The sequence below is a fragment of the Pseudonaja textilis genome, chromosome 5, assembly GCF_049901715.1.
Source record: "Pseudonaja textilis isolate UNSWEBS1 chromosome 5, rPseTex1.2, whole genome shotgun sequence".
In the NCBI taxonomy this organism is placed as follows: domain Eukaryota; kingdom Metazoa; phylum Chordata; class Lepidosauria; order Squamata; family Elapidae; genus Pseudonaja; species Pseudonaja textilis.
In genome coordinates, this window is record NC_141994.1 from 38,469,122 (window position 1) to 38,492,123 (window position 23,002).

General features: G+C 39.2%; 1 protein-coding gene across 1 annotated transcript in view; it reads right to left on the reverse strand.

Annotated features, from left to right (window-relative positions):
• Positions 1 to 3,246: 3,246 nt before the first annotated feature.
• The window catches only part of RASSF9 (Ras association domain family member 9), a 35,346-nt gene continuing 15,590 nt past the window's right edge, over positions 3,247 to 23,002 (reverse strand). The window contains exon 2 of the mRNA XM_026699042.2: positions 3,247 to 8,160. Coding sequence (XP_026554827.1) covers positions 6,891 to 8,160 — 1,270 coding nt within the window. The 3' untranslated portion in view covers positions 3,247 to 6,890. The remainder of the gene's footprint in view (positions 8,161 to 23,002) is intronic.

The window sequence follows — 23,002 nt, forward strand, 5'->3', positions numbered from 1 at the left end:
AAAACAAGGCAGTTCCCTTTGGTAAGGGGCCCTCAGCTTCAAGCAAAGAGAGCAAGTTGTTGGGGGAGGTGCCTGCTAATGTAGACAATCACCTTAAAGGCTGTTCCCTGTAGAATTTTTCCAAGGCTGTTGGCCACAGCTATTAGATCTCTAATTCTCACCACAGTGGTTGAGGTAACCAGCCCAAGCCCAAGATATCTTCAAGGAAACATCAGATGATTGGCCAAGTGCAATCAAAGGCTACAAAAATGAAACACCAGCGTAGATGAGAAACTCCCAAGGAGAGGAGTAGAAAACTTGCAACGCTGCACAAGAGAAGAACTTCAGAGACAGTACAACAGTGTGAGGCCTGACTAAAAGATAACAGAAATAGAACTACTACAGTACAACAGCATGAGTACCGACTACAGGATAAGAGAGATAAAGCTGTTACATTTACAGCTTCCTTTATAATTTGTATACTCTACTTATACTTTTAAAACCCTGTAAATAAAGTTACTTTGATTTGACACTGTAGATATATTCTTCCTTGGCGTTTCATTTTTGTGATTTCATTTTTTGCAATGCCATGCCCAATGCCCTCAGTGGATACATGATCACCTTAACTGGGGAGATCACTTACACGGGCTCCAATGGTAACAAAGATGGCCTGATCGCCATTGTCAAAAAGAACCACCAAGCCCTGGTTGACAAACTCCCTGTCCTCACCAAAACCTCACAAAATTGAAAAGCAGGGGGTAAAACCCCATGCGAGAGAATGAAAGAGAATGGAAAGGTAGGAGGTTTCTGTGAGGACCAAAATTTTGCCACTGCACCATTCAGAGAAGACGATTGGAGCACAGGAAGGATGGGCTTCAGAGTCGAGCTTTTTCTTTCTTAAATTTTGAGATGGTTCTTGAGAAATCAAGAGATGGCTTTTTTGTCGGAAATGAAATCTCTGTATTTCTTTGTAATGTCAGTAATGACGTGGATCCGACTGATCTATTCTTTTTTTTTTTTGCATACTATATGATTTCCTCCCGATGGACAGTCTTAACTGAAGTAATGATTAGAAGAAACCCGAATTTTATGTTTACTTCAAAATGCAAACCGACAGCATGTGGAAGACGGTTACTCTCCCTCTCTCTCTCTGTGGGTTTTAATTATTTTTATGAGAACATTGCTTTGTTCCCTCATGTATCTTGCAAAAAATGGTGTGCCCCTATGCAGTTCCAATTACTGAATATTATTGCTGTGATAAACTCTTGTGTGGCCCAGAATTTTTTTCCCCGAGCTTCTGATGTAAGACACGCCTTTGATCTTTCTTCCAGCTCTTTAAGCAAAGGATCCTATGTTTGTGTGTGTGTGTATAATAATACATGAGTGGGATAAATAAATACCTGGGCAACACCAAGTTATCAGCTAGTAATGATTAAAAGTTGTTAAAAGGGTTTAAAATAATTTTGCAAGAACTTGATGAAAGTCAATCTGAATTTTATCTAAAAGATAATTAAGGGATAGTAGTAGAATTTTCTTGGACATTTTGAAATATTTGAAGCAACATGATGAAAAATAAGTGGCACTATTTTTCTTACATGCAACCAAGGCCTTTGATGATTTGAACTGAACTATCTTGTTTAAAGTTTTAGAAAATATGAAATTTGGAGATAATTTTTATGAAATGGGTGAGATCAATTGTATCTCATAGAAAGCAAAAGTAATTGTTAATAGAGAACTAACAGAATTTTGTGAGATACTGAAAGGAACACAAGGATATTTGCTCTCTCCTTAGCTGTTTATTTTAGTTCTTGAAATATTGAATAAAAAGACAGGATAGGAGAATTGTAGGAGTAGAGATCAAAAGGGAAATTTAAAGTTTGAGGCTCTTGTTGACGATGTGTGTTGGTTTTGGAAGATATATTAAAGGGAATATAAATATTAACAGGAATATTAAAAGAATTTGGTATGCCATAAGGTTTTAAGATAATAATATAAAATATATAATATTATATATGCATAAAAAAGAGAACTGAAGCTCTGAAAAATAAGACCTAGCAAAATCTCACAGAACTTCATGAAATCTCATGCATTTGTGTCATTGATGCAGAGAGATACGTTTGAGATCTAAGAATTCTTGCTAAAAGGAACTTTCCCAACTGCAGCTTATATTTAGAACAACAATAAAAGCTTAATTTGTGTTCATGATACTTTTCACCTGGCATGACTTTAAATCCAGAGTTTAAACAAGGAAGGAGTGGGGAATGCATTTGGTGCTTTCATCATACAAGATGGGTGAGTTTGTGGGTTGAATAAGGAAACATGTTCTTGAAAAGAATTAAGAATCTCCATCCCTGCTGACATTTGATTTCTTTTTACCACCAGGACCAGCAAAACAATCAATAACTTACAAGCTAAAAAGGGCTGTATCAATATTAACCTCCATGGCATCCTTTTCTGGGGCTTTTGACATTTGTTCTAAGTATATTGAAATGAACTTTTCTGACAAGTACCAAACAAATATTGTCCCATGTTACAATTAAACATTAGCTAGGTTCCTTTTGTGTCATTTTAAAGGTACAATTGAGATGTAAAGGTCCTTTTAAATATATAATTGAGATGTACTATGTGTGGGTGCAATAAGTCCTTTGCTAGTGCTACTATGCTGGTAGCATTGGGTCTGGTTCTGAACATTTGATTCAAGTTCAAGGCAAATGCTGGACTTAAGCAAAAAATAGCAAAGAATTGCAGTTGTCACAATTTTATCGAATTTATCACTTAAAATAAATTCATTTGTTAAACACCCAATTGATTGAACTCTTGTATTAGACCATAACTACAACCCTACCCCCCTCTGTTTTCATATATTGCAATGAGTTTATGTACTGGAGATTATCAGATAGAAAAGTATTCTTCTGGCTAACATGTCAGATTTCTACAAGTACATTTCTAGGTCAAGATGATACAACCAGAGGAAGCTATGAAGCATTCTGGCGTTTGATAATGATACTATTGATATTCCTTCATAAGTAAATTGAGGAAAGGGACAAAGTAAACAAGCAAACAAATAAAACAAAGACAATAAAGTAAATCTCTCATTTTTGAATGGAACAAAGATTTCATTTTTTTGATGGGACAAAAAAATCTTGGAGCAAGGGAAGTGGAGTGGAATATCTAAATGAATGTACGGCTAAATGGTGAAGAGGTGCACAGTTGCATGGGTCTGCACAATTCACTTGTCAGAATAAGGTAAGTCAGAAGAAACCTTAATTTGGTAGAGTTGTTTTATTTGGAACACACAGAGAACAATTATAAGTTTTGCCCATGGTCATCTCTATACAAATTAATATTAATTAAATTCTGCAACAGTTTCTTGATAGAAGTAACAGTGGTTGTTAGTTAATCTGTCAAGTTATAAATATTTTAATTTGAACATTGAAAAATGTTAATTTGAACATTTTTAATTTGGAAAAATATGATACTCAATAAGGAATGTTTTTCACAAATACCACAATACCAAATAAATGATTTATGACTCAGTTTCAGCCATTGGCCTGAAAATTTCTTGTTAATTACCACTCTAAACTAATAGGAAATTTATTAAAAGAATAAACCCCTACAGAGTTCAGTGGGACATAATAACAATTAGAATTAGATAATTAAAGCTGAGGTTTAGTGAAATAGTACACTAAATAGTTTTTGTAATTCTACCTCTCAGAGCAAGATCTTCCAAACTAATTTTTGCAAACCAAAATGAATTTGTTTGCAAAATTTCAAATGAATTATGCACCTAATCCTAAACAGTTTGACATTATATCCAACCATTATGATTTAGAATATTAAAATGTATTCAAGAAAATGAAATAGAATAATATAATAGTATATCTAAAATTTCAGTTGATTTTTCTCATGTTTTAGAAGGGTGCAATGCAGCTTGGATTTCCACCATAGTTAGGTCTAATTCTGATATATATCTTCTTGTCATGCTTTGTTTGGAACATCATTGTATACTTTTCTTCTGACCAAGAATTACATGGCCTCCATAGCTACACAAAGATGCCAATAATATAATATCAAATTAGAGGGTGGAACAAATTTTTCAGCACATTCCTGAGAGGCTACAAGTGAAATGGGTGTCCTAGGTCTTGTAAGGCACAATTTTTCCCTTTAAAATATCAAAACCAAAGTACAACCATTTTGAAACTGTAGTGTTGTGAAAGGGATGCTGGGGTAGAGATACTTTCAAGTGATTAAAGCAAACCATTTAGTGCAACATGAAATCTATCTGGGAAGTCAATGGTTACAAGGTCCACTCACTTGAAAATACAGTTACATTAGGAGTAAATCTTGAATATATTTCACAGTACTTAATTTAAAATAAATAGGTATAGGATTGAACTAGGCTTTTGCTTATCTTAATAGGCTCTGGTTATAACTGAAGCCATTTCATGCAGAAGTAAGGAAAAAAAACTTGAATCACACCTATTTCCTACACAATATCTTCCTCAACCTGTAGATTTTTGATATCTGTTAGATCCACTGAATCTTATGCTTCTCCCACTCCCACTTTGAACAAAAACCTAGATGCAATAATGGGCAAAGGACAACACACACACACAAACACACACAGCCATCATAACTCCACTATTGTTATTTCCAGGAAAATTTCAAAACAAATGTAATGGTTACTGATTTTCAGATAAGTACTGTAAGGTAGGTAGGTCTTGGTCTTCTATAGATTACCTTTCACCCAACATATATAGCTTAATATAAAAAGAATATGAATATCCATATGGGCTATAGAATGTAATGCAGCTGCTTGTTTTGTAAAAAAAATTCATAAGAAAAGGAAATATTGCACATTAGAATTAACCCAACTATGGGACTATGCAAGAAAAATAAATTCATACATGAATAGGAGCTGTGGAGGTATACCTCAGTCAATCCTACATCTTTAGAAGGAGTGTGTCTGGAAGAAGTCCTAACTGCTTGCATCCCATAAATTAGTAAACGTTGAATATACAATAAACAGACACTTTTTATATAAAGACACTTGAATATACAAGTTGAAGTGATGAATGGAAGGCAAAAGGTAGAAGTTAATTGAGTCTGAAGTGAATACTGAACTCCATTCAACATAAATTTAATCCCGATTCAAAACATAATGGCATTTAAAAGAATCAAGCAAACTGTTTTGTAATATTGCCAAAGATATGAATAATTATCTTTTTTATATGACATGAACTGCAAAAAGTTTTCAAATAATATAGATTAGCATATTTTCAATAACAGAGATTTGAAAATTACAGTGTTTGTGCGTTTGTATACATATGTATATCTACAGGTATCCTCGACTTATTATCACAATTGGGACCAGAATTTTTGCTGCTAAGGCAGTTCTTAAGTGAATCATGCCCAATTTTACTATTTTTCTGTAATATTTGTTAAGCAAATCACTACAATTGTTAACTGAATCATGCAGTCATTAAGTGAATCTGGTTTCCCCTATTGACTTTACTTGTTAGACACCAGTTGGGATGGTCACAAACAGTGATCCCATGGTGCCAGAATGCATGTTGGTTGCCAAATGCCTAAATTGTGATCACGTGACTATGGGGACGCTTCGTAAGTGCGAGGACCAGTCATAAGTCACTTTTTTCTGTGCCATTTTAACTTTCATTACTAAATGAATGGCTGTCAGTCAAGGGCTATCTGTATATATTTATAATATTAATAAGTTATTATAAAACTATAATGTAACTGCTATTTGTCTATATTTCCAGTAGGAACAAAATAGTTAACAGAACTCAAAAATATTCCCATGAAGGTATTCAGCACAATACCAAATGATTCAACCACTTTTTAAAACAAATAACAAAAAAATATTTAGGGAAAATCTCTTTATGATGTCCAGAGGTTTGGGGGTGGGGGGGAATCCAAAGAAGAGAATTGTCCCAGTCATTAAAAATAACAATAGGGTAGCTGATGTTTGCAAAAAGTGAAACATCAAGTCAGAATGTAAAAGAAAAAAAAAATAAACATAGAAATAATGCTTTCGTTGTCCATTTTAGAAAGTGGCCTTTTACTGTGGCCTTTCTCACTGTATTGCTACATTAGTCCAAGGTAAAAAGCATTCATATGCTGTAATCTGGGATTACTAGTTTCGTAGGCCTCATCTATAATATATCAAGCACTGTTTTCACTTGTTAAAGAGTTATCAGATTCTTATTTATATTATGGCACTGTAAAATTTATTTACTTCATTCTCTTATATTTATATTTAGGAAAACAACTGATTTTTAAAATCTGCACCTTATGCAACAGTAGCAAATGATATACTGAAAATTTGATAAAACATTGCTTATATGCAACTCTAGAAATTTGACTGGAATAGCAATTTTGTTAAACTTTGTTTTATGATTTAATAAAAGACAGCAGAAGAAATCTGCTGTACTGCTAGCTCTAATGCAGTGCATTTTCCACAAATATCATAGACATTCAAAGATTAGACTTTGCAGCGCAAAATATCCACATTGTCATTGCATTGAATTGGCAGTGAATCAGTATATAAAAACAAAAGACAATATTCCCCATAGAATTCTATGGACTGATAATGCATACAAAGGAGAACTTCTGACCATCTCTCCCAAGTCTGGTTAATTAGTCTGTATCTACACAATCGATTAACAGTTGAATTTGCTATATTATCTGAAAAAAAGGGAATATAATTTTACTGTATATTCCTTTCTGTTTATAAGATTTGGCTCTATGATTTGCCTGATTTATTTCTATGAAAAAAAAATCAGGGAAATGTATCCCATTAGAACTAGATTGAATTTTTAAAAGTGGCACATTTCCTATGTGATTTTTAAAGGGTGCAAATATTACATTTGCCTCAGTTAAAATAATTGTTTTCAACTATGTGGACAAAGCAATGTGTCTCCTATAGCAGTCTCTGAGTCTTGGCTGTGAGTAGAACTGATCCCAGTGTCAGAGTCTGTATCATTTAGATCTAAATTTGTCATTTTTTGAAGAAGGTCTGGTCCTGGAAAGTTTTTTGTACAGGTTCCAGTTTCATTGTCCTTCATTTCCTCTTCACTGGTTGGATATCTGAATACATTTTTATCTTTAGCATGCAAACCACTAAGTTCTTCTACAAGTAGTTCATATTCTTTTTCCTTCCTTTGAAGCATCAAGTCGCAATATTTTAGTTCTTGCTCTATGCAATTCAACTGAGAATGAATCCTTAGAGCATCTTTCATACTTCTCTCCAGCTCATTCTTAACACTTTCTAGATCAGTGTTTTCCACTTCACCTTTAGATGCTTCTTCTCTCTGTATGTTTCCATTTTTTTCACTTTCCTTAACCTCTTGTTCAATTTCAGCACAGAGCTTTTCAATCATTAACTTGTAGTGCCTTAGTCCTTCTTCCACTTGTAAAATCCCATCATATTTGTTTGAACTTTCCTGCTGATGGTTGTAAGGCATTTCCATTAGCTGTTCAGAGCTGCTACAAGAAGACATTAAATAAGACTCTTGGACATAATTTTCTCCATCACTTTCAAGCTGATTTAGATGGAATTTGGCTTCACACTCTTCAATTTCCATATCTAGTTCCTTCATTCTGTTAATCTGTTGGTGAATAGTATGGTCTTGAGAAAGGATGAGATGGATTAGTGTTTCTATATTGTCCCTCTCCTGCAGAACTCCTTCCTGTTTAATTTTTGCCAGTTTCTTAAAGGTTTTTCTAAGAATTCTCTTTTGCTTGTCCAGTGACAACATCTTCATATAATTTGCTGGACTCAGATCCATGTGCATTTCTAGGTTTGGAACTATCTTGGCTTCAGATGTCCTCCACAAAGGCAACGGAAGGAAAGCATCTGCCTTGACCAAGACAAAGTGCAAATTAGGTTGCTCTTCCCCCCAGGCTTTCCAGAGTCTGAGCATTTTTGTGAGAGGTGGAAGAACCCGCTCAGAACCTCTCCATTTTTCTATAATGCAATAATCTTTACATTCCCCAAAGAGAAATCTCTTCTCTGCCAATGTCGTCTGATGTTCTTCCAGCAAAGCTTCAACTACTTCCATGCAAGTTGTGTGTTTAGTGAGTCCGCTGACAATCTTCTCTTCCTGGCAAACCCAGACTATGATTTCTTGTTGACTGGAGCCCATTTCTTTCACAGACGATCTGTAGTTAAAGAAATAAAATATTTTATAAGACAAATTGTAGCTTTGGGTAAATTCTAGATTATAATAAAATATCATCATCATGCATTGGAACTATCATGTGAATATTTATACACATTCACACACGTCTTTGAGAAGTGTTTCACAAACACAAGAAGTGTTTGTGTGTTTGCTCCTTTGCCTTTCTTCTTCCTTTGAAAAAATATTTTTTGTTCTGTTCTGTTCTGTTCAATTATAAAATATGCCCCCTGCAAACCCCCCAAACCATGGAATTTTAAAATAACTTGGAAGATTATGTAGAAAAGGTAGCAAAGAATCTCAGGAGAAATTAACTGTGTGTGTGTGTGTGTGTGTGTGTGTGTGCATGCGCATGTACACACACATACCAGTGGTGGGATTCAAATTTCTTTACTACTGGTTCTGTGGGCTTGGCTAGGTGGTCATGTGACTGGATGGGCATGGCCAATTTAGCAGTCCATTTTGCCAATTTAGCAGTCCATTAAACAATACACAGCAGTCCCGTTTTTTATTCTTTTTCATACTGCATGAAGTTTTTGCACCAAAATAACCAAGATTATATAAGGTCTCCTGCTGGAGCAGGGGATTGGACTAGATGATCTCCAAGGTCCCTTCCAGCCCTGGATTGCTGTCCTGTTTCAAAGCATCCTCTGAAGCTGTGTCTAATGCCAGGACTTGTGATCCTTCCTTCCTCTCCTTTTTCTCTCCCACCCTCCCTCCCTCCCTCCCCCCATATCTCATTCACTTATCCTTCCCTTCCCTTCCCCTTCCCCTTCCCCTTCCCCTTCTCCTTCCTTCCTTCCTTCCTTCCTTCCTTCCTTCCTTCCTTCCTTCCTTCCTTCCTTCCTTCCTTCCTCTTTCCCCTTCTTTCTTTCCTTCTTTTCTTCCTTCCTTCTTTCCCTCCCTCCCTTGAAGGCTTACCTTCTCCCTTGAAGGGCCCCCTGTACCCCGTTTTGAGCCTAGTAAGACTCCCTGCAGCATCCTGGGAGCAAAAATTGGCCATGGAGGGCCGCACCGCACCCTCCCACCCTGTGCCCAATTTGGAGCCTATTAAGCCTCCCTGCAGCTCCTTGGGAACAAAAATGGGGCATGTGGGGACTCCTGGAAGGGGTGGGGCGGGGCATGCCAGAGGTGGTGTTTGCCAGTTCTACAAACCAGTCAAAATTTCCATTATAGGTATGCCAGAATCAGTCCGAACCAGCTGAATACCATCTCTGACATACACACACACACACGCATACATAGAGTTACAAAAACTATGAATGCTCAATCTTTAATCATACACCTTATATGCATTACAGTAATTCTCATGGAACTTAATGGGATATGTTTTTGCATATACTTGTACAGGACTGTATTGCAAATTTAATTTAGTTTCACTAAAGCTTACAAAGACTGGATGTTACTCTATACCAATTACATAGAATATAACACAGAGGCAACTTAAGGAATTGGTTATAATTATTGGAGTTGGCCTGAATAAACCTAGGTTCATGGTTCAATTTACTGGGTGACTTTCCCCTCCTTCCCCCCAACCCCCCCTAGTGTTTTGCAGAAGAAAATGAGGTGCTGGAAGAGCACCAACCTGTAATATTCAATCAGCATTGAGCTAATTGAAAAAATACAAGATATAAATGAAATGAAATCAATCAGTGAATGTATTTATGAATCAGTACATCAATGAAGCAAGCAAGCAAACAATTCTGTGCTGTTTTCCACCAGTTGAACTATAAATAATTTACATAAATTAATCAGAATGAGAAAATGCAATAAATCTATACTTTTGCGTTGCATTTCATTTGTTATTTTTTGCACTATGATTTCCCTAAATTGCATGTTTTCTTCTATGCACATGCTATCTTTTTGTTTGCTTGTTTTGAAATAGGCTTCCTTTTTTCTATTTACATACCTGTGTGGACTCCTTTATAGAAACACTGAACTATATAGAAGATATGTTTGCTGAAATGTACAGAAATGAAGGGCATTCATAAGACATTATGTACAAACAGATATTAGACATGGTTGTTTGACAGATGTCTACTTAGAGATGAAAAACAAAACAGGGAAGTCAGGAAAAGCAAGGAAATGCATTTGTGAGAAACCAGTAATCATACAGTAAAAAGCAAACTCATTAAGGTGACATTGCATAGAAACCACCTAAGATCATTAGGAAGGCTTATTTCATCTACCTACTTCCCCTTCTGCATGCTACATTAATTAAACAAGAATATGGGATCAAACAGTCTGCTTGAATTGGTTGCAGTATTCGAACCATATGTCATGTTAAAATTGGCTCTTGCACAGGCACTTCTGTCTAGGTTTTACCCAGTAACTGCATTTGCCAAAGATACCTTGCTATCAGTAGCAATTTTTCACGGAATAAATAAAATATATGTGAGAGGTGAGCATTCACAGATCTATAAAGAAGGCACCTCAGTGAGAACTGAACATCTTCAGAGTATATACTGATATGCTGGCTCCTGGAGGAAAAAAATAGAAAACTGAGGGGGGTTGGAATGGAATACAGTTTCTTGAAAAATAGCATGATCAAACACATCTAATGTTCAACAGGAATGTCCCAGACTGCAAATTTGAAGAGAGACTTCCCAGCCTACAATGAATGTTTGAATCTTAATTAAATCACTGGCATGGGATCTCTTTTCAGTCAAAGCATATGTGTAAAAGGAAGGTTGTGTGAAGCTTGTGGTGCAGGAGTATGGTTTTGCTTTCTTTTTGTCCTTTCTCCATCAGCATGGAAAGCAACATTTAAAGATTATAATATACATCATCTTGAGGGACTGCCTTCTCCCATTGCATTTGCCTGGACAAATCAATCTTACAAGATTGGCATGTTCCAGGTTCTTTAATTAAGCAATGTCATCTATGAGCCTTCCAAAGTGTGCTTCCTCTGTAGCAGTGCCTGCCTTCTGGACTGAGGTTCTCCCAGTGATCCAGATGTCCTCCACTCTGCTGGTATTCAGAAGAGCTATGAAGAGACTGCTTTTCACTGATGTGGGAAGTGAGACTTCACACTTCATTCCATTTGATCTGCTGCACTTGCCATCTTTTATCAACTTTATTGTAGTATTTTGTTTGATTATTGTGAGCCATCCACAGTTGTTAGAAGGCAGGTGGCGGACAGATTATTATTATTATTCTCTGTTCACAACAATGTGAAGTTATAACTCTCAGTTCTTCATCTAGTGTTGCTTTCGTGTCCATCAGTTTCTTCCTAATAGCCTAGGATATTGTAATGTATCAGTATTAGTTTATGTGTGGCTCCAAGCAATGGGCTCTTTTGCAACTGACAGATGGAAAGTTTGTCAAAGGCATATTTTCTAAGTGCTGTCCAAGAGTTTTTGGTATAGAACCCAGCATGTTGATAACCATTAGCAGTTTATGCCATTATCTCTGAACTTTGATTTATAAATCTTCCCCAATACTCTGTCTTCTATTCTACTATCTCCTAGTATTGACATATCAATTATCCACACTATCTTGTTTTTAACCACTGTAGCATCAGGTATGTAAGCCAAGACTTGATAGCAGTGTCCCAATATCTAAGGAGCTGCCACAAAGAAGAGGGAGTCAACCTATTCTCCAAAGCACCTGAAGGCAGGACAAGAAGCAAAGGATGGAAACTAATCAAGGAGAGAACCAACCTAATAAATTTCCTAACAGAACAATAAACCAGTAGAACTACTTGTCTCCAGAAGTTGTGGGTGCTCAAAAATGGGAGGTTTTAAAGAAGAGATTGGACAACAATTTGTCTGAAATGGTATAAGGTTTCCTACTTGAGCAAGGGATTGGACTAGAACAGTAGTTGCCAACTAGTGGGCCATGGCCCACCGGTGGGCTGCAAGAAAATTTTGATGGTCCGCAGAGAAATGTCCCCCCCCCAGAGCACCCCCCAAAGCAATTAATCCAGGCTGTGCAGGAACACAAGGCTGCACCGCCCACATGGCCCACGGGAACCTTCCCTACCCACTCACTCTTTACCCGGCAAACTTGCCTGCCAAGTTGCTATTTTTCCTCCCCCACCCCCCCAACCATCAGCTATTCTGCTGTGCTGGGAGATTTAGATTAGCTAGAAAGCAGGAAATCGTTGGATTTCTTGCTTTCTAGCTAATCTTTAGACCTTCAGCTCTTCTTTTAAGCAGAGTCAAGTCTTCCTTAGGACTGAAATTTCTATTATTCAGTGCATATTCACGGCAAACAAATTTTAGGTGACAGACTCAGGTAGCTGATGGCAGATAGATAGATCTGAAAGATTCTGTGAGCAACTTAATCTGCCTGCCTGCTTTGCCTGATTTTGGGTAAAAGTTGCTCTTTTTTAATAATAAAAAAAATCAATATTTACATACACGGTGTATTGTGAGTTAATTTTGTAAGTTTGCTTGCTAGCAAATTTTGAGTTTGCTTGCAAGCAAATTTTATGTGACAGACTCAGGTAGCCGATTGCAGATAGATAGTTCTCTGAATGATTCTGTGAGGAACTCAATCTGCCTGCCTACTTTTGGGTAAAAGTTGCTCTTTTTTATAAAAAATTCAATATTTACATAAATATTTATAATATGTACATACAAGCCATGCCCAGCCAGTCACATGACCACCAAGCCACACCCACAAATTAGGCCATGCGCACAGAACCAGTTGTTAAGAAATTTGAATACCACCCCTGCCTTTGTGTGTTTCTCTGTGTGTGTCAGAGAGAGAGAGGGGTAAGGGAAGAGAGACAGAGGTTAGATCAGATCTCTCCCTCTCTCTCATACACACACCAACATCAGCAAGCCACCATCAGTCAAAATTCATGTTAATGGCCCCTGGGATTTAAAATTATGAGTTTGGTGGTCCCTGAGGTCCAAAAGGTTGGTGACCCCTGGACTAGAAGACCTCCAAGGTCCTTCCCAACTCTGTTATTCTATTATCTGACTTTATCAGTCTGTATTTGGAAATTCTACAATATTTCAATTTGTTCATTTTCAACTACTTTTTTGACTCTCTGTTCCCACCAATTATTCATTACTGCACATGATAATTTTTATTGACTAGACAATTTACGTGGTCATCTTCTATCCTTACAATTTTATGGTATCATAAATTGCCCTGTCCTAAATAAAACAGGATTTCCTTTTTTTTTTTACCTTCAGTTGTCATTTCAACATCCCTCAGGCTCTCTAGAATTTTAAGAAGTAACAACATTACCCATTTCATAAAGCTGGATAATATGCTGCTGGTGCTTCCATTGAAACATAATTTTAAAATATAAATTAGACAAATGCCATTTTGCAGATATTCTGGCTAGTTCTAAACTTCTCACTATCTGAGGCTATCTCTGTCTGAAATAGAGGCAATACTGAGGCAATATTAAAATGATTGTGGTTTTCAATTATAAATTGAATTATGCAATCTGGAGGAAACTAGGGATAAAGATATTTAGTTAATAAAGTCTGACATTCTAAGAAGGAGATTGGTTGTTTTAATCACTGAGCTTGTCAAAGTAAAAAATTATAGCAGCATGATGGAAGAAATGGTTAATTATTTGGAGAAGAGAGAGCAACCTTATGGATATTTCAGATTCGGTCTTTAAGAATTCTAATATGGAATTATTAGATCTTTACCTTAATGACTATGTAGGCAGGACATTTTTTTCTTGTTGAAAAAAAAACTAATTAATTGATAATGGGCTGATAAATGAAGACTAGGGAAATGATATGACCAGAAATAAGAATGAGTCACCCATTTTATACACTACTTAATATTTCATACAGAGCCTGTGTATATGTGTATTATCCACAAGAAGGTAGAATAGACTAATTTGAATAGAAGCCTAATGGGCAAAAGCAATATCCATTAACAGGTTCTGAAGAGATAGAAGGAAGAGAATAAGAGGTAAACTTGGCTTTTATCTTGATGGTTATACATATCTGGAACTGCTTTACAACATTGATAATATATGTACCAATGTTTTAAGATAAATAACAATAATCAAAGAGAGAAGCAACCCAGAAACTAAGGAGAAATTATCTGACAGAACAATTAATTAGTGGAACAACTTGCTTCCAGAAGCTGTGGGTGCTCCAACGCAGGATGTTTTTATGAAGAGATTGGACTATTTGTCTGAAGTGGTTGGACTAGAAGACCTCCAAGGTCCCTTTCACCTCTGTTATTCTGTTATTAATTTCAAATTTTAATTTGTAGAGAATATGGGGATGTATCGATTTAGCTTGAATTCAACATTAATTCTAAATGGTTAATCATGATAATTGTCCTCATTTTATCTTGTAAACTTTGAAGCACAATCTCTCTGCACTAGTTTAGTGGGTGAGCAGGATTTTAATGCAATGGAATTGTTATGCTAACCAGCAATAGTCAATAGCGTAGCCATTTGGCATTAAGGTGATATAACTGCAGATATTCATAACTATTGAAAACCCCTTCATCTTTATAGTTGAGTGAGAGACTCTGCAATCCTGCATGACATACAGCTTAGAGTAAATCTTTCTAATTCAGTCCACTAGACTATTCATACTGGGAAGAGAGGAAAAAAAAGGGGAGACGTGCTGAAAAGCAGGACAACACTGAACTCTCAGTTTACAAAATGTAGATGCCTCTGTTGAATAACTAACCTTAGAAGCAAACATACACAAACTTCATGATGGGAGTCTGTATTATACAGATTATCAAGTGATCTCCTCTGCCTATCCTAATATGACACAAGGAGGCAAGACTCAGATAGCAACAACAGCTCTTTATTGTGACTTCAGATCTGAGCAACTAACCCCAGCCGCAGCAGCCCCTTATATAGGGCTGGCTGCGGCTAGGCAGCCAATGAAAGCGATTTGAGTTTGCTGCTCTTGGCAGGGCCAATCGCGGCAGCCCATTTACTGGCCAATCGCATCAGTCTATGGCGACCAATCACGATCGGCTTTCAGTGGGCCAATCAGATTTGCAGGCTACGAGACTGCTAGTCCAGAACACCCCTCCTCTCGGTTCCGCTTAAGGGGTGGAGTAATATAGTCTCACAGGTAGGCAGGTCTTCGCACCTGTCTGCCTGACTTACGAAGTTCTGCTTGACCCTGTTCAAACCAGGATTCAGATGGACTGCTTGCTGGATCAAACAGGAACGGTGAACCGGTGTCATGGTTAGGGCTCTCCTCTGGTGCCCCTGGGGTGATGGAGTCCTAAGCCTCGCTGTTACTACCATGGCTCCCGGGGCTCGCTGAACCTGCCTGGTTGCTGCTTCTTGGCGAAGCGTTCGACTGTCCAGTCTCAACTGCAGCTGGTGAGTGTTGCCAACCATGGTGCGGTGATCTTGGTGTTAGCTCGGAATAAACAGGTGTTGGTTCTAATTCTGAGTTCGCTGCTTCCCCTCCCCCCCTAGTGTCAAAGTTAGGGTCAGGGTTGGAGGATGTGGTTAGTCTGGAGCGCAGTTGGTCAATATGGCGTTTCCATGGTTTGCCATCAGTGGTGAGTAGACGGTAGGAGCGGGGCCCGTAACTTGAGTTACCTGGGCAGGAATCCAAAGGGGATCCGCAGAAATTTTTTTTGCGAAAACAAGGTCTCCTACCTTGAAAACACGGTGCTTGCTGCTGGAACCCAGGGGCTTTTCCGGGGTGTAGGCAGGGTGCAAACGATCTAGAGGCAATCTGAGTTTCCTGGCCATCAGGAGTTCAGCTGGGCTCTTGTTGGTCATGCTGTTTGGTGTGATGTGTTGTAGGAGCAGCATTCTAGTGACTTTGTCGTGGATGTTGCCTTGTTCCATTTTCTGCAGGGTTTTCTTTGTAAACTGAACCATTCGTTTAGCCCGGCCATTTGCCGCAGGATGAGCCGGCGATGTGAGTGCGTGTCGGATGCCCCGTTCCGCTAAATACTGTTCAAAGGCTAAGGCAGTAAATTGGGGCCCACTGTCAGAGACCAGGACATCTGGTAACCCATGTGTGGTGAAGAGTCTGTTCAGTTTTTTAATGACCGCCTCAGTAGTGGTTGCTTTCATTTTGTTGACCTCAAGCCAGTTTGAGTAGGCATCTACAGTTATTAAGAAGGTGTGGCCTCTCGTAGGTCCCACAAAGTCAATATGAATGTGAGACCAAGGACCCCTGGGTGCTTCCCATTCTGCTGGTGGGGCTTTAGGTGGAGCTGAGTGGTTTTCCTGGCATTTGTTACATGAGGCGACCCAGGTTTCGATTTGTTTGTCCATACCTGGCCACCAGGCGTAACTTCTTGCCAGCGCTTTCATACGCACGATGCCCGGGTGTCCATCATGTAGCATTTGCAAGACCCTTTTTTGTAACTTAGTTGGTACAACAACTCGGTCTCCCCACAAAACGCACCCCTTTTGTGAAAAAAGTTCTGTTTGTCTGTTTTTAAACGGCTTAAACATTTCCTTAGTGTCGTAATCTGGCCATCCCCTCTCCACCCAGCCAAGAACTCGTGCCAAACAAGAGTCTCTTTTGGTTTCAAAGACGATGTCTTGAGCCGTTAGTGGAGGCGATGGCATTGTCTCTATTTGAAGTACCGGGAGTGTGGGAGCTGGGTCTTCCTGTGGCTCGGGTAGTGGTGAGCGGCTCAATGCATCTGTGTGGGGAATAAATTTCCCCGGGCGATACTTTAATTGATAGTCATAGGCAGCGAGAAATTCTGACCATCGCGTCATTCTGGCCCTTTTATCGAGTAGTCTATGAAGGGGCTCAGCAATAGTCACCTTCTGGGGTAGGAAGATGTTATAAAAGTTAATAAGTCCCAGGAAGGCTTGGAAGTCGGTTTTGTTTTTGGGTCTTGGGGCGTTTTTGATAGCTGCCAATTTTTTTCTGTGGGGTGGATTCCTTGCTTGTCAAGGAGGTAGCCAAGAAACTCCACCCTTTCCGTGCAAAGCTGGCACTTTTCCTTCTTAAACCTGAGGCCAGCGTTTTTGAACCTCTGTAGGACTGTTCTGAGGCATTTTTCTAATTGGTTTTTTGTGGGTGCTGCTATTAATATGTCATCAAATTAGGGCACGACCCCTTTTATCCCTTGTAATAGTCTCTCCATCAGGCTTTGAAAGATGCCTGGGGCTACGCTTACACCAAACTGGAGCCTGTTGCATTTGAATGCACCACGATGTGTGAGTATAGTTTGGGCTTCTGCAGTCTCGGGATCCACTGGCAGCTGTTGATACGCTTGGGCCAGATCTAATTTTGCGAATATTTTGCCACCCCCAAGTGAATGCAGGAGATGTTGAACAACTGGTACTGGGTAGGCGCTCTGCTGTAGCGCGTGATTGAGGGTGGCTTTGTAGTCACCGCAGATTCTTATGGACCTGTCAGCCTTTATGGGGGTGACAATTGGTGTCTCCCATCGGGCGTGGTCAATAGGTTCTAACATGCCTTGCACAATTAATTTGTCCAGTTGCTCGTCAATTTTGGATTTAAGAGCAAAGGGAACTCGGCGTGGCTTTAGGCGAATGGGTGCTATGTCGGGGCGAAGATTAAATGAAATAGGGGACCCCTTGTACTTGCCTAGGCTTTCGTTGAACACTTCTCGGAAGTCGTGGACAAGAGCCGCCTCCCAGTCATTGTCTTCAGTATGATGGATGCCAGCCATTCTGATTCCTAATGGTGCGAACCACTGAAGACCCAATAGACTTGGCTGGTCTCGGTCTATGACGGTGAGTGGTAGAATTGCCTTATGTCCCTTGAACGAGACCTGCACATGGCGGGTACCTGCGACTGGAATCCGGTTGCCTTGATAGTCTTTCAGTATGAGTCTCTGACTGCTGAGGTCCTGGCGTCGGATGTTGGGGATTAGCTGTTTGAGTGTTCTCCAGGATACCATGGATAGTGATGACCCAGAGTCGACTTCCATGTTGCAAGGTTTGTTTTCAATCGTAACCTCTACTCGGATCTTTTTAGCGTCAAGTGATGAAGCGTGGCCGATGGTGATGGTTTGATGAGCTTCCTCTCGTCTGGGGGTGTTGTTAAACCTTCGGGGTCTGCTGTACCGGTTCCACTGGTTGCTAGGGCGGTCCCTCTGCATGGTGGCATTGCCATCATTTCTCATTGGGCTGCTCCCTCTCCGTCTGGACCTGGAATTTCTCTTGTTTCTGCATACCTTCGCGATGTGTCCCCGTTTCTCGCAAAAACAGCATATGGAGTCTAAGAATCTGCATTCGGATCGGGGATGGTTTCCCCCGCATCCGGTGCATTGGTAGTTGGATTTGCGGCCCCGCTGGTCCCGTTGCTCACGTTCTGACCGGAGCCTGTGGACTTCTTCTTCCTCGCTGTCTGAGGATGACTCGACGTCTTCGTGATGGGTGGTTGATGTGTACTTGTCTGAAGGTTTCCCAGCATCGTTGGTGGGTTGGCGGTTGGTCCCGCTGGTTCGACGCATTCGTGCTGCCGATTTATGAGTGGCTTCGGCTGCTGTGGTGTCTGCTATGGCATCTGTGAGCAAGATGTCTCCCTTGGCCATAATCTTGCTCTGGACGGTTGGGTCTCTGAGGCCAAGGACGATGCGATCTCTCATGGCTTCTTCGAGGTTGGCGAAGCCACACAAACCATCCAGGTTCCTCAGGTCTGCCACAAAATCCCCAACGCTCTCACCTTCACGTTGGTCCCTCTGGTAGAACTCATGCCTGCGAATGAGAGTTGGCACGGCTGGGGCGTAATGGTTGTGCAGGATGGGAGCAAGGGTGTCCCAATCCATGGTTTTAACTTTGGCTGGCTTGGCTAAGGCTTTAGCCATCTTAAAAATGGCTGGTCCACAATGGGTTAGAAAAACGGTTCATTTCTTGCTGGACGTGGCATCTTTGAGGTTGTTGGACTCCAGGAACATTTGAAATCTGTCCATGTATGAGTCCCAATCTTCGCTAGCTGGATCGAATGGTGTGGGTGGTATAGCGCTGCTGGCCATGTCGCCGTTGTTGCATTCTGTCAGCCACGTGTTCTTTCGGCTAGCTCAATTCAATAGCTTCTGTTGCCTCCACATCCCATCCTTGTCGCCAGTGTTAGATCTGGGAGGACGGTTCAAGAACGGAGGCAAGACTCAGATAGCAACAACAGCTCTTTATTGTGACTTCAGATCTGAGCAACTAACCCCAGCCGCAGCAGCCCCTTATATAGGGCTGGCTGCGGCTAGGCAGCCAATGAAGGCAATTTGAGTTTGCTGCTCTTGGCAGGGCCAATCGCGGCAGCCTGTTTACTGGCCAATCGCATCAGTCTATGGTGACCAATCACGATCGGCTTTCAGCAGGCCAATCAGATTTGCAGGCTACGAGCCTGCTAGTCCGGAACAGTATTAGAACCAAGAGTCCTGCACTGAGTCATAATTCAGAGAAAGTAAAAGAGGATTTAGAAATTATTTTATTCAACCACTGAGTTATAGGCTATGGTGCTAATCAGTATGTACTTTAAACCTTTTAGCTAAATTTACTATTTCCTTCATCTCTAGGCAGTTATTAATACCAAATGTATCAAGTAGCATCATAAAACTGCAAAATCTAAAGCATCTGTTCTTTGTCAACTCATATTTCATAAGGTTAAATCAATAAGATTTAATATCATATGGTCCTCTCTGGCAAATTATATCATAATTCTTTAATTATAGATAATCCTGGTAATACTCAGCAAAGATACTCTGACTTCTGCTTTTGCTTGTCAGTAACAATTTCACATCATAAACATTTTTGCTCTACCACACAAATAGAAGTTGATATAATTAATATTTATTGTCAAGGAAATACTTCATGGCATACTTCTTATGAAGAAATAAATTGTGTCCATTACCATCTGACACTGTTTTACTGATTATTTTATCAAGAAAGGGCTTATGACAGCTCTCTGTCTCTAGTCTAACCATAGAAACAACCCTTCTCATTAACATCTTCAATGTGCAGACTACTGTCCCAACCCTATTGGTATTTCAGAGACAAAAGCTGTTCCAATGTCCATTTGTTCTTAGTTTTATTAATTGTATTGCTTTAGTTTTACTAATTTATTGTGGGTGCTATGTACCAGATATCATATTTCTGTTTTTGGACTTTATCCCACTGAGGGTTTTCTACATTTAAGGCAGGCTAACCATATTGGAAAATTTATTTATTTATTCTATTGATTTATTTTGCCATTACCTTGCAAATAAATAAATAAAGTGTGTTCTGAAAATACAGTGCAATTTATATTTTTCCTGCATTGTACATGTCTATATAATATTCTTATAGCTAGAAAGTTGATGTATATCACCAAATAAAATATTTTTTCCTCCAGGATTTCTATGCAGAAAAATGTATTATCAGGAAGAGAGGCCAAATGGGAAGTAGAATTCAGCTGATCAGCTGCAGATCTGGGACATACTGGTCAAGAACCAAATGCACTCTAGAATACCCAAGTTTCTGGGTTTTCTGATCCCTCTTTCCAGTATGGTTTACTTTTCTGGTATTTTCTCTTTCTGATCTTTCCTTCTCCCTTTGTTTTTTCTTACCTAGAAGGGGAAAAAATATGCTTGCTTTATTTTTATGACAAGTGTGGAATTCAATTTGGAAATTTGCAATTTGCAGAGAAAAGCAGCGAAGATGAATAGGGGACTGGTCATGGCTAGTCTAGTGAAGAGAAGAACCAGGGAGACATGATATTCCAATATTTGAGGGGCTGCCACAGAGAGGAAGGGGTCAACCTATTTTCCAAAGCACCTGAAGGCCAGACAAAGAATAATGGATGGAAACTGAACAAGGAGAGATTCAACCTGGAAATAAGGAGAAATTTTCTGACAGTGAGAGCAATCAGTGAGAAGAATAGCTTGCCTTCAGAGGTTGTGGGTGCTTTATCACTTGAAGCTTTCAAGAAGGGACTGGACTGCCATTTGTCAGAAATGGTGTAGGGTCTCTTGCATGGACAGGGGGTTGGAATAGATGACCTATCAGGTCCCTTCCAACCACTGGTGGGATTCAATTTTTTTTTACTACCGGTTCTGTGGGGGTGGCTTTGTGGGCGTGGCAGGGAAGGATACTGAAAAATATCCAGTCAGAGGTGGTATTTGTCCATTCTCTGAACTACACAAAATTTCCACGACTGGTTCTCCAGAACTGGTCAGAACCTGCTGAATACCACCTCTGCTTCAAACTCTGTTAATCTGTTAAAACTTTCATTTTGGCATAGAGAGAGAGAGAAAGGGAGAGGGAGGGAGGGAGGGAGAGAGGGAGGGAGAGAGAGAGAGAGAGAGAGAGATGAAAAAAGGAGCCATCTTTGCTAAGGAGCCACAGATAGTCCAGCTTCAATGCTTTCCTACTGTAATCCATAATCAGACATTGCACTTGCGACTATTTAAAACCAAATGTCCAAGAACAGATTTCTATCATTTCTGCAAAAATCAAAATAGTATTCATGCCAGGCTTTCATTTAGAGTTTTCCCATTTTTAATATATTTTAAGCAGTAAACAAATAAGTATTTGTTAAAGCTTTCATGGTAGGAGTATTCAAGTTACAACTGTATTTCATTTGAAATTGAAAGCTTTCCACGCTCTGTGCTCATGGAACACTGAATCCTAGGTATGCTAGTTATTTCTTTTGTAATTTTTCAAAGACTCTTTCATGGTAGAAGTAAAATAGCACAACTGATAGATCTAATGAAACTGTATGTAAATGTATATACTGTATTTATTGTACATATGCCTTCTTTTTGGCTTATAGCCTTCAATCATTAAATCCTGTTGAGATATTGCTTAAAAGGATATGACATCTCTCTCTCTCTCTCTCTCTCTCTCTCACACACACACACACACACACACACACACACTTTTCAAGATTCCTTATGTGGAAATGTTGGCTAAATGAATTAGTACATCTTCTATGGCAATTTGGATCAGGCACAAGGCACATAACTTGTAGTTTTCTATGTTTCACTAAGCCATGATGAATGTTCAACCCAGAGACAAATTTAAGAAGGAAGCTCAGCTGACTAAACTAGAACACAGGAAACTGATATCCTTAGTATAATCATTTATCCATCTAGTCCAGAATGCTTCACATTGACTGTCAGCAACCCTACTACCATAACCAAAAGATCAGATGGGAATTTTGCAGTTGTGTCTGCAATCTTGTACTTGCAAATGAAACTGTTTCTCTGTATTCTGCCTTTGTTATGTTTGCAAATAACTCCAGGCATTGAACATACTTAGTACTCCTTCCTTCTTCTATTTTCCCCACAACAACAATCCTGTGAGGTGAGTTGGACTGAGTGAGAGTGACTGGTCCAAAATTACCCACCTGGCTTTCATGGCTAAGGGGGGACTGGAACTCAGGGTCTCTTGCTTTCTAGCCTGTGCCTTAACCACTTGATCAAACTGGCTCTATTCAATATCAGCCTGTCCACAGAAATAACATGGTGTAATTGAACCAAATCTGAATTGGGGGACAACAATAATAAAAAGAATAAATAAATGGTAAGTCAATCCACCTTTATTATAATTTATCCTAGATGACAGTTATCCAGTTCACCTCATAGAAATGAGTTTTCTTAAACCAAGAAATAAAAGCATTCTTAGTGACTTAGCCCTGACACTTTTCATCAGCACACTCTAACTTCATTATTAATACTTTTTACAACTTAGCTTTTCTCTGAATTAAATTGCTTTCTTTAAATTAACTCTTCCTCTCTGTTATTTCTTAGTACTTTAGATTTATTTCACAGGTCTCATCTGTTCACTGTTGCTAGTGAACCATCTATTGTCATCACATAACCAAAAGACAGCACAAACAAGCAACTGAACCTGTGGTATAAAGTGGCCTTATTTATCATTATCTATTGGAACTCTATGACAACCAAGTAATGAACAAATAAGAAGTACAGTGCAA